Genomic DNA, 12107 nt, shown 5'->3' with positions numbered 1-12107 from the left:
TCAAACACCTGCCTGGTCCTGTGCACCGTCTTCACAGTCTCTCTACTGTCCTTAAGCCAGGTGTCAGTCACTGTATTAGTACATATCCTTGAGGTTCTTCATCTCCTTCATTGACCCTTTGCTTTTTCCAAGTTTGAAGTCCTTTTCCATGAATTGGCACTTTCTGAGAGTATGCCCAAATTCAGTGAGATGAAGTCCTCGCCACAGAGGAACATTCCGGCTGCACTTCTTTGCACAGACTGGTTTGTTCTTTTGGCAGTCCAACTCTTCACCAACACTGTGACTCAAAGACATTAATTATTCTCTGGTCTTGTTTATTCCTTGTCCAGCTTTTACATGTATTTTGAATCATTTAGAATGCCATGACTTGGGTCAAGTGTGCTTTAGTCTTTGCAGTTTCATCCTTTAGCACTTTAAGGAAACCCTTGAGCACGCTTTTCCTATACCTGATGTCTTTTAATATCTAAATTGCTGCTTCCATGGATATTGATTGTAGATCTAAGTAAAGTAAGTAAGTAAAATGAAATCACTGACAACTTCAGGCTTTTCTCCGTTTATCATGGTGTTACCTATTGACTCGTTGTGACAGTTTTTGTTTTCTTGATGTTAAGGTGCAATCCACGTTGAAGGCTCTAGTCTTTGAGTTTCATTAATAATTGCTTCAGGTCCTTTTCACTTTCCACAAGCAAAGTTTTGCCATCTGTATAATACAGGCTGCTCATGAATCTTCCTCCAATCCTGATGCCACATTCTACTTACGGAATCTGTTGTTGTTAAGTGCTGTCGAGTCATAGGTGACTCATAGCGACCCTGTGAATGAAAGTCCTCAACGCTTGTGTGACTTTCATCCTTTCTCCAGGTTCACAGGGTTTCTGGAGGCAAGCTATTACGGAAGTGGATGCCACTCCAGCTTCTGAGTCTTACGGAGTCAAGCTTGAATAGGTATGGTGAAAGGCTACAGTCCTAACACAAGTCTTTTCTGATTTTAAGCCATACAGTATCTCCTTGATGTGCACAAACTGCAGCTTTTGATCCATGGATAGTTTCAGGTTCCTCATGAGCATAATTAGGTATTGTAGAATTCACATTCTTCTCAATGTTCTCCATAATTTATTATGATTCATTGAAGATGAATTTTCTTAGTAGATGGGAGAAGCTGCATTTAATTGGTACCTGCAAATGGTGAAGGGAATTGATTCTGGAGAAATATCTCTGCTCAACAAAAGGCTGGAATATAGAAGGAGAGAATAACAGTGAGCTGGAATAATACTATATTCATCTTAATAGCCCCAATCAGAAATGAATGTTAATATTTGGTTTATTTTGTCAGTTACAATGAAGAAAATGCGGGAGAAGGATGGACATCCTCTTCCCTTGCAGCTAACTGCCTCTGAAAGCTCACCAGAGGGTCAGCTGTGGGTTGGTTCAGACTTGATGGTACACAAGGACAACAACGATGAAGAAAATGTTTGTTATGTTTCCCCCACCCCCCATCCCTTCACATTTAGCAACAGATTTGGCTTTGCTTTCTTTTTCTAAATTTTAATTTGTGAATAAAAATAACAAAGCAGTGCTATTTACTCATCTTTTGTTTTGTCCCTGGTCTTGGACTCCAGGACCTTTTTCTTGATTTTTTTTTACCTGTCCTTTCTTTCTCAGACTGCTCAGCAGGAAAGCCGACTGTTTACAAACACTATGAGCTAACAATTTCCTTTCCTGCTGATCAAGTAGTTGCTGAAAGGAAACCTTTCTCAGGCTTGAGAGTGGGTGTTCTGTTTAGTGGATGTTTTAGAATAGAAATGGACCTTTATTTTAAGAAAGCTTATTTTTATCCCTGAAGCCTGGTATACAACAAAATGCATAAATACATGCATATATATGTAGCCAACAGGAAGGTACTATACTAGATCAATAGAAAGCCTCCATATGTGGTTTGTTGATAACATGAGAATATTGAAGCATGCATACCCAGCAGACTGGCATGCAGTTTGCTGAGCCTTATATTACCCTTGGCTTTCCAGACTTCCTTTAGGTTTTATAGGTGAGATACAGTCTAATGGCAAGTCAGGGGGAATTCCTATGGTATTTATAGAAGACCCATTTAAAGCACAACTTGATAAGAAACATAAAATTTCCATACCACATATCTTGGTGAATTATATGACAGACTTAATTCCTGTGTTTTGACTTAGGGTATCAGAATTCCGTATTTGGGAGAGACTAATATGCCATATTTTTTTTAAGCATTTTGAATTCTGTAGCTTCATTTCTGTTGTTATAAGTTGTGATGGAGTCACTTCTGGCTCTCGGTGACCTTATGTGCGGGTAGAATTACATGACTTTTTAGGCCCTGATTTTCTTCCCCCTAGCAGATAAATAGACCTGGTTCCTCTGGTACTTATGAGTTGGTTCAAACCCCCACCACCCCATCTGTTTTTCTGATAAACAACCATATCTACCATCCAAGAACCTTAATTTTTTTAATGAAATTTTTCTTTTTTTATACTGGTTTACTTAGAAAAGTTTTGTTTTCACACCGGATCTTTCCCATATCCTTTACCTACTCCTCCTTCCAACGATCCAATTGTGGGACCTTATGATTAACCACACCCTCACACCCCTACCCATCCCTCTGCGCCCTCCCCCCTTGAATCCTTATCCACAGTCTACAATAATGGTGTTACACAATATTTGTCCTTATGGGACTGAGTTCGTTCACTTAGCATAATAATCTCCAGTCCCTCCCAAATTAGGTAGTTATTTACAAAATAATTGCTCCTTTCTGCTGTGGAGTATTCCATTATATGAATGTACCATAATTTCTCAATCCATTCAATTGTAGTTGGACATTTGGGTTGTTTCCATGTTCTTGGAATGGTGAATAATGCTGCTATGTGCATGGGTAAATAAGTCTCTGTTTCTGCCTGAGTTCCCATTTTCTCGGGTATATTTCAAGGAGTGGAGTAGCTGGATCACATGGAATTTCTATGATGAGCTTCTGAGGGAATGCCAAACTGCTTTCTAGAGTGATAATACCATTTTACAATCCTGCCAGCAGTGTATAAGAGTTCCTATCTCTCCACATCTTCTCCAACATTTATCACTTGCTGTACTGTTAAACTTAAATTTTACAATTCCAAAAAGAAAATAGGAAGAAGACTAGCACATTAGAAAGGTGCATGTACTAGATACTGAGAAATGTGGATTCTGGTATTGATTTTGTTAAAAATCAGTTGTGTATGGCATTAATATTAACATTTAAACCTTAACCTCTTTAAACTTTATAGAGTTTTCTTTTATAAAGGGGGAGTTGAACTAAGGTCTCACCTAACTCAAAGGCTCTCTGATTGCTTAATATCTGTACAATGAAAGACATAACCTCTCTATAAGCTCTGAAATGGGAAAGAAGGAAAATAGGATATTTACTTGTTATATGGAGCTTACAGATGGTGGATACTTTGCCTCTTCCTTCATAACCTTTAAAGGAAATTTCAGACTATGGTGAACTGCAGTGGCATACGGTTTTGATTTTAGGCATTTTAGGTTTTTAGTATGCTTCATCTTTTTACATTCTGTTCTCAATTTCTCTCTGGCCTATAAGTAAATAGAATGAGGGAAAATTGGTGGGGTAAGAATAGAGAAGATGGAAAAACAGTAAAAGGAGACAAAATAGGATGTGGAAGCTTCTGTGTTTATGAAGGTTTCACTTTATTCTCTTTATGAAGTTAGAAAAAAATTTTCCTTTGTTATGTCCCTTTCCATTCTTCAGTTAACCACTGCTCATTCTTTTCTTGCAGCATATTTTACATGGAGACAGAGTCAGACTTGCATAGGTTATTCTAGTCCATTCCCTAGAGACTGTGAAAGTTCTCAGATATGTTTATTCTGCTACAAGAGATAACTGCAGGGCAATTTAAAATATTTGTTTCAGTTCTTAGAAATCCGCAAACATGAGAATTTTAGACTCATAATATGAAATTCACTGGGATACACACATTCTGAAATTGTTGATAGTTCTTAGTCTTTCATTCCTAGTTTGCTATTATCAGTCTTCTGATTGTTGTGGTTATTGTTCTATGCCATTGAGTCACCTGTGACTCACAGCAACCCTATGAACAACAGCTCCGAAGCCTGCCTTGTCCTGAGCCAGTCTCACTGACTCTGATATACCAACCTGCAGTGCCCTAGTTACTGTATCAAACCATCTCATCTGGGATCTTCCTCTCCTTCATTGTCTCTCCTCCCTTCTGAGCATGATATCCTTTTCCAAAGACTAGTCCCTCCTGACCACATGCCTAAAGTATGTGAGATGTAGCTTCAAAATCCTATCCTCCAAGGAGAAACTTGGTTTCACCCTCTCCAAGGCAGACCTGTTTGTTTTCTTGGTGGTCCATGGTATGATCAAGACTTGTCCAGCACCACAGCTCGAAGGCATCATTCTTTTTTTTTTTTTTTGGAATTCCATTCATTCATTGTTGCACCCTTCTCCCCGTCCACCCCCCTCCCCCCACACCCCACCCCCGTTTGCTCCTCTCCTTCAAAAGCAAAAGAAAAACTCCCTCATTGGTACACAATCCCCCCCTCCCCGCACATCCACCAACCACATCCCCAACCCCAAATATAATCCACTCTGCAACCCTCATTCCGTACTCTTACGATAAACATAATGCCCTAAAATATAATACTTTTAAACTATTCTCTCCCCCATAGACTTCAATTCTGTAAACATATTTCATCCAGTTTTTCTCAGAAAAAATATGGAACGCTTCACGAATTTGCATGTCATCCTTGCCCAGGGGCCATGCTAATCTTCTCTGTATCGTTCCAATTTTAGTATATGTGCTGCCGAAGCGAACACGAAGGCATCAATTCTTTAGTCATCTTTAGTCATTGTCCAGCTCTATAATGTATTGCAAGTAATTGCAAAGACCATGGTTTGAATCAGGTGCAACTTAGTCTCTAGACTGACATCATTACTTTGGAAAAAGTCCCTGATAGCAAATTTACCCAGTGCAGTTCATCTTTTGATTTCCTGACCGAGTGCCAAGAGTGTTGATTGTGGAGCCAACCTAGCTGTAATTGTTAACAGTCTCAATCTCAATCTTCTCCATCATCCATCATGGTGCTGTGGTGAGAATTTTTGTCTTCTTGATGTTGAGCTTCAGTCCATATTGCAGCAAGCAATTCAGGTCCACCTGAGTTTCAGCAAGCAAGGTTGTGTCATCTGCATAACATAGGTTGTTGATGAGTCTTCCCCCAAACCTAATGCCACATATGATTAGGTATTATTGTCATGACAGGAGTCAAGAACGAAGGCTGCATAGTGGAGTGGACTTGAAGGGAGGGATTGTATAACAATGAAACTCCAACCTCCCCAAATGATCTGTTATGCATATAGATTGAAAAGGTATGGAGACAGGACACATCCCTGATGCACTCCCTTCCTGATTTTGAATTTTGCCCTGCTTCACTGCTCTGTTCAGAGGACTGCTTCCTGGTCCAAGTATACGTTCACATAAACACAATCAAGTGTTCTGGGATACCCATTCTCCTCAAGATTAACTATAATTTGTTATGATCCACACAGTCAAATGCCTTTGCATAGTCAATGAAACAGAGATATCCCTCTGGTACTCTTTGCTTTCTGCCAAGATACATCTGACATTGGTGATAATGTCTCTAGTGTCACAATATCTTCTAAACCCAGCTTATATTTCTGGTAGTTCTCTATCAGTGTACTGTTCCATTAGGATTTTGCTTGCATGTGATGAGTGCCTTTGAATTGTGGTGCTGGAGAAGAGTCTTGAGTGAAACCAAGTTTCTCCTTGGAGGCTATTTTGAAGCTCCAACTCACATACTTTGGGCATATGGCCAGGAGAGAAGGATATCATGCTTGAAAGGGTGGAGGGACAGCGCAGGAGAGGAAGACCCTGGATGAGATGGATTGATATAGTAAGTAGGGAAATAACAAAAATTTTTCTGTTGTACATTAGAAAAAGGCTAAGCTAAATTGTTTTACATTGGTAAACTGTATAATCAAGTAAGGTTTAATGCAATTATTCAGTGAGAGGGACCCTGCATCTTTGTATTAATTTTTAAATGTTTTTTGCTTGAATGTAATTTTTCATGTCACCTGCTGAGGCCCAATATATAAAATAGATGAGAGCAGTTGCTGTGTTCATCAGGCAACTCCATTGCTTAGTAGTATGCATTAATCACTTTTAGAGATCTAATAGGATATTGGGAAGTTTGGAGTGTTCAGGGAAAGCCTTTATTAATGTGGGAGTTAGTCGTGTAGGGAATCTTTGACTCTCGTCCACTAAATATACCTGTTGTTGTGCCATTGAATCGCCTGCTACTCATAGTGACCCTGGGTACAACAGCTCTGAATCCTGCTCTATCTTGAGACAAGTTTATTGTCTCTGACACACCTATTCTCATTACTCCAGTAACTGAGTCAATCCATTTCATCGAGGGTCTTCCTTTCTTGTGCTGTCTCTCCACCCTTCCAAGCATGATGACCCCCTCCAAGGACTGATCCCTCCTTGCATCATACCCAAAAGAGGACAGACGAAATTCCCTTGCGTCCAAGGAAAATCTTGGCTTTACTCTCTCTAGGATAAACCTGTTTGTTCTCCTAGCTGTCCATGGTATATTCAGTACTCTTCTCCAGCATCACAGCTCAAGGGCATCAGTTATTTTTCTATCATTCCTAGTCATTGTCCAGCTTTCTGATACATAGCAAGTAATTATGAAGACCATGGCCTGGATCAAGCACACCTTAGTCTCTAGACTGACATCATTGATCTTCAGTACTCTGGAGAGGTCCCTAACAGCAGATTTTCCAAGTGCGATTTGTCTTTTGATTTCTTGACTGCTAGTACCAAGAGTGTTGATGGTGGAGCCAAGCAAACTGAAGCTATTAACAGTCTCAATCTCTTCATGATCTGTTATGATGCTGGTACTTGGCCCAGTGATGAGAATCTTTGTTTTCTTGATGTTGAAGATATCCAAATAATTTCTGGGGAGCATTATCCTTACCAGTGAGAAACAATAATGTATAATCTCTCTAATTAGTTAAGAACTCTCTTAACAAAATAATCTTATCAAGTTACAGGCTTGTGTATCATCTGTATACCCATAAAGCAGTTTTGTTTGCACAGTGGTTTGTGCTACTACCACACACCAGTGGTGTGTGTCAAAAGGCCACACATCTCCACTAGATATGAAGCTACCAATAACTCTTTAGGAGGAAGTTGAACAGTCTCCTCCTATTAAGATTTACAGCCCCAGAAACCCAATGGAGGGTCATTATGAGTTAGGATTAACTCTGTGCTCATGAGTTCAGTGTGTTTGTTATAGACATAGGAGTCACACACTTTTATCTTGTACCCCAGCCTCGTAGAAGCAAATTTTTTTTTCATTTTTTCAAAATTTTTGACATTTTTTCCTGTGATGTCTTAATACATATAAATGGAGGGGCTTAAGTAAAATTCTAGATTACTACTCGTTTTTCTCTTCCAGTCATTCTCAACTCAGTAAAAGTTTTGCCACTGTCTATTTTATTTAAGGAAAAATCGCTGGAAGTCTGCCCCACTACCACTAAGTTGATTCAGACTGACAGACTAGAGTCACTAAAAACATTTTTCAGGACTCTTACTCATTATGGTGATAGGAAAGACTATGGCTTGAATCAGATGCTCCTTAGTCTTTAAACTTTAAATGCCATGTTGGCAAAGAGTGTTGACTATCCCATGGACTGCTAAAAGAACAGGAGAAAGTGCAACAACAGTGCTCCTTGGAGGCAATGATGGCAAAGCTTCGTCTCATATACTTTGAGCGTATTATTAGGAAAGGCTGTTCCTTGGAGAGGGACATCATGCTTGGTAAGGTGGAAGGTCAGTGGAAAAGAGGAAGACTCTCAATAAGATGGATTGAGACAATGTCTGCAGTGATGAGTGCAGGTGTGTTGGGGATGATAAAGATGGCACAGGTTAGGACAGGGTTTAGACGGAGTCTCTATGAGCCATAAACGGCACTTAACGGCAAGTCTTTATGGAAGCCGATTGCCACATCTTTTCCTCACATAGCAGAGGGTGAGACCAGTTTGCTCCCTGGAGGCAAGGATTTTGAAGCTCTGTCTCACATTATTTGGGCACGTGGTCAGGAAGGACCAGTCCTTGGAGAGGAACATGTTTGGGATGGTGGAGGGACAGTGCAGGAGAGGAAGACCCAGGATGAAATGGCTTGACTCAGTGACTAGAGCAATGGGATTAGGTCTATCAGAGACGTTGAGATAGGGCAGCTTTCAGAGCTAACGTACATACTAATGTACATAAGCTAATGTACAAACATGAGTTGCTGGTGACTTGATGGCAAATACTGGCAATAACTGTAGCAAATATACTCTTATCCTTCACATATTTGCTTGCTTGTTACTGCTTCATGGTACATACCTGTCCCACTCTTCTTGATCTGCAGACTCATTTGTCCCAGTGTGTAATTACCTTGTTTATCAGTTTACGTATTTATCTTCTTTTCTTTGCCGCCATTGGAAGATTAGCTCTTTGTCTTATTCATTGCCCTGTGTCCATATGTATATAGTATAGTAGAGTGTCTGGAAGAATGGATAAGGCACTTAGTAGATTGTTCTGGAGGTCCTCAGAAGGTCCATCCTGTCTAGCTTTGGCATGGAGGCATGTGGTGGCAGTTGTTGGTAATAAGGAATCCTTTGAGTTAACAACCCAGCACTTCACCAACTAGACCACCAGGGCTCCTTGACCATTATAGAGGTTAGGATTTATAACACATATTTTGGGAGGACACAGTTCAACCTAATAACTCACATTGTTCATATCACACCTTCAGTAAAAATGGCAATGTTGTAGAAAAGAGTGTATAGCTTTGTAGTAATATGAAAATAGTTTTAACCTCATGAACTTCCTAAAGTGCAACCAGAGCTACACTTTGAGAATCCCTGTTTTGGTATCCTGCAGTGTAAAATCTCATCGACTGCTAGTGACAGAGGACATTGGTACAATTGCTTGGAAAACAATTCAGTATCATCTACTGCTGCATCAGTATGGATGGTGAAGAGACTGAGACAGTTAACAGTTTTAGTTTACTTGGCTCCACAGTCAACGTTCTTGGTAACAGCAGCCAGGAAATCAAGAGACGAATTGCATTGGGAAAGTCAGCCGTAAGGGACCTCTCAAGAGTACTGAAGAGCAAGAACGTCAGGCATGAGACTAAGGTGTGTCTGATCCAGACTATAGTCTTCACAATCACGTGCTATGCATTGGAGAGTTGGACAGTGAATAAGGATGACAGAAAGAGAGTTGATGCCTTTGAGCTGTGGTGCTGGAGAAGAGTGTTGAATATACCATGGACTGCTAGGAGAACAAACAGTTTTGTCCTGGAGAAGGTGAAGCCGGAATGCTCCTTGGAGTCAAAGATTCTGAAGCTTCGTCTGACATACTTTGAGTATGTTGCAAGGAGGGACTTGTCCTTGGAGAGGGACATCATGTTTGGGAGAGTGGAGGGACAGTGCAGGAGAGGAAGACCCTCGATGAGATGGATCGATTCTGTGATTGGTGTGGTGGGAATGAGTGTGTTTGAGACAGCGAGGTTGGCACAGAATAGAACGGCGTTTAGGGCACAGAATAGAACAGTACATAGGGTCGCTATGAGTCGCAAGTGACTTGATGGCACATAACAATGACATCATCTACTAATATTAAAGGTATAACCTTATAATGCAGCAGTTCTACTCCAAAAGTAGACTTTTACAAGAGTATAGAAAACAGCATTAGACTGAATCGTTTCTAGCTGGAAACAACAGAGTACTGAGATTGCAATAAAATCATACAATAGAATACCTATACGTAAAAGCAAAAAAAAAGAAGGTAAACTAAATCTGTTTTCATCGAGTTGATTCTAACTCCTAGTGACCCTAAAGGAAAACATCAGTAATACTCTATAGGATTTTCAAGGTTATAAGCTTTATAGAAGGAAGCTCTGGCCACATAGACATGGAGAGAGTTGCTCACCCAACAGTAGTGTCTCTTTGTTTCTTTATCGGTTCAAATATACCAGTAGCTCCTTGGGAGAAAGATGGGCAATCTCCTCATGAGTGATTTACAACTTTGAAAATCCAATAGTGGATCCACCATTAGTCAGTTCCAACTTTACAACAATCAGCATATACGAGCGGACTGCCCCATATTCTCACCCAGAGTGGTGGGTAGATTTAAATCACTCAAACATTTTGGTTTGCAGCCAACCATTTAACCACTACAGTACAAGGATTTCCTATACTTGATCTACAGCAACAAACATGAATAAGGTATGACCCACAACAATATGGAGATGTCTTACTTGGATATGGATATTTACTATATATTTTCAGAAACAAAAAGTAATAGAAAAATTTAACCATCTGGATAACAGTTATTTTGGGGAGAAAATAGGAGTTAGCTATTTAGGAGGGACATGAAAGGTCTTGATTTTAGCAGTTTCCAGCCAGGCATTTTTCTCACTTAAATGTGGACTGAGAACTCTCTTTACTTTCATGAGAAAGACCTGTCCTCACACAGTTTTAATTGCATTGTGATTTTGAGTGTGGCAAGTATATGGGCATAAAAAGCAAACCAACGAGTAATGGCTCTTTTAATGGCTTCTCTTCTTTACTTACAGGCTTCAAGCAAAATGAAAACACCTGAAGAGAATTTCTTCAATGTTCCTGCTTTCTTAACAGTCTCAGGACAACTTCATCTAGAAGTAATGTCAGGGTACAGAATTTTTCTTTTCTCTTTCGCTTTAGTGAACTATTGATTTTGTTTTGGATGAGAGTGAAATAGAACTTCCCTTTCCAATGCTCAAACTAAAAAAAATTAATACTCCTCTTTTTTTATTATCCCATGCAAAAAGTGCATTTAAATCAACAATTTGAAAATATCCAAGTTTATTACTATAAAATCTTATTAGGATATACTTTATCTTTAATGGGAAATGGAACACTGAAAAGATAAGATCTCAAACTCATAATTAAGATTTAAACCTAGTCGTGTTTATTAAAGTAAAGGCAAGTTGCTTGTTGACAGCTGAATGAAGTATTAGCCCATTTCATTAAAAAAATAAAATAATAGAAAAGCAGGAAGACAGGTACCCAGAATAATGCATGGAAGGATTTGTTTGTTTCATTTTAGTTAGTTTACAAAAAATAAAATTAGCCGTAGAGCTATCATGAAAGAGAAACTCTGAAGTCTTAGAGTCTGAGCATAGGAACCCTAGCCCAGTCAGGGCTCTGGCACCACTATTTGAGTCTATCTCCTTTTTTTTAAAATAAGAGATTAAACAGATCGTAAGGTCCTACCTGATGTTCTGTAATTTTTGTGAGTTATTCACTGCTGATTCCACAAGTCCCAAAAAAACCCCTCATTGCTGTTAAGTCAGAACTGACTGACAGCTGACCCTTCAGCAGGTTTCAGAGACTATAAATTGCACAGGAGATGACCCTTCTTTCTCCTGTGTAGCAGCTGGTAGATTTGATCCACCTGCCTTTCGATTTGTAGCACAACTTCCTGAGCCACTAAGCCTCCAGAGCTCACCTGTACTGTTTCTTTTAAATATCTATGTTTTCTCATAGCGTGACTAGGGAATCTTAAAAGTCTCTTCAGGGATTAATTTGACCAAAAAGAAAGGAAACTTTATGTGATTTTGATTTAAAAAAAACAACACAAATAAGAAAAAAAACAAGAGGAAAATAGAATAATTTATGTATTTCTTTTTATACATACTTTGTAGGCAGGGCAAAATTTAGTGGTGGTATAAAGATGGTCTCAAAAAAAGTATGAGATTTTTTAAAATTAACAAACTATATTTAGAGTCTTCTGGTTTGTGTTTGAGACAGAATAGTGTTTTTTGCTAATTGCAATTGTGAATTAAGCAACATGTTAGATTAGAGGATTTACAAAACTAAATATCATAAAAACCACTTCAGGCATGTCATGAAATGTTTCTTATGCCTATCAAAAGATGATTTAAAAAATTAAAAGCATGTCTCACACATATCTGAAAAGAACAGATGTCAGAGATTTTTTTTTTTT

General features: G+C 39.1%; 1 protein-coding gene across 1 annotated transcript in view; it reads left to right on the top strand.

Annotated features, from left to right (window-relative positions):
• The window catches only part of NARS2 (asparaginyl-tRNA synthetase 2, mitochondrial (putative)), a 182351-nt gene that overhangs the window by 73441 nt on the left and 96803 nt on the right, over positions 1 to 12107 (top strand). Inside the window, exon 6 of the mRNA XM_006882893.1 lies at positions 10696 to 10790. Within this exon, the coding sequence (XP_006882955.1) occupies positions 10696 to 10790 (95 nt within the window). The remainder of the gene's footprint in view (positions 1 to 10695; positions 10791 to 12107) is intronic.

Source organism: Elephantulus edwardii, unplaced genomic scaffold (assembly GCF_000299155.1).
Source record: "Elephantulus edwardii isolate Elephantulus edwardi_28Jun2011 unplaced genomic scaffold, EleEdw1.0 scaffold00025, whole genome shotgun sequence".
Lineage (NCBI taxonomy): Eukaryota > Metazoa > Chordata > Mammalia > Macroscelidea > Macroscelididae > Elephantulus > Elephantulus edwardii.
Note: the sequence above shows the minus strand (reverse complement) of the source record. Positions and strands in the feature narration are given on the sequence as shown.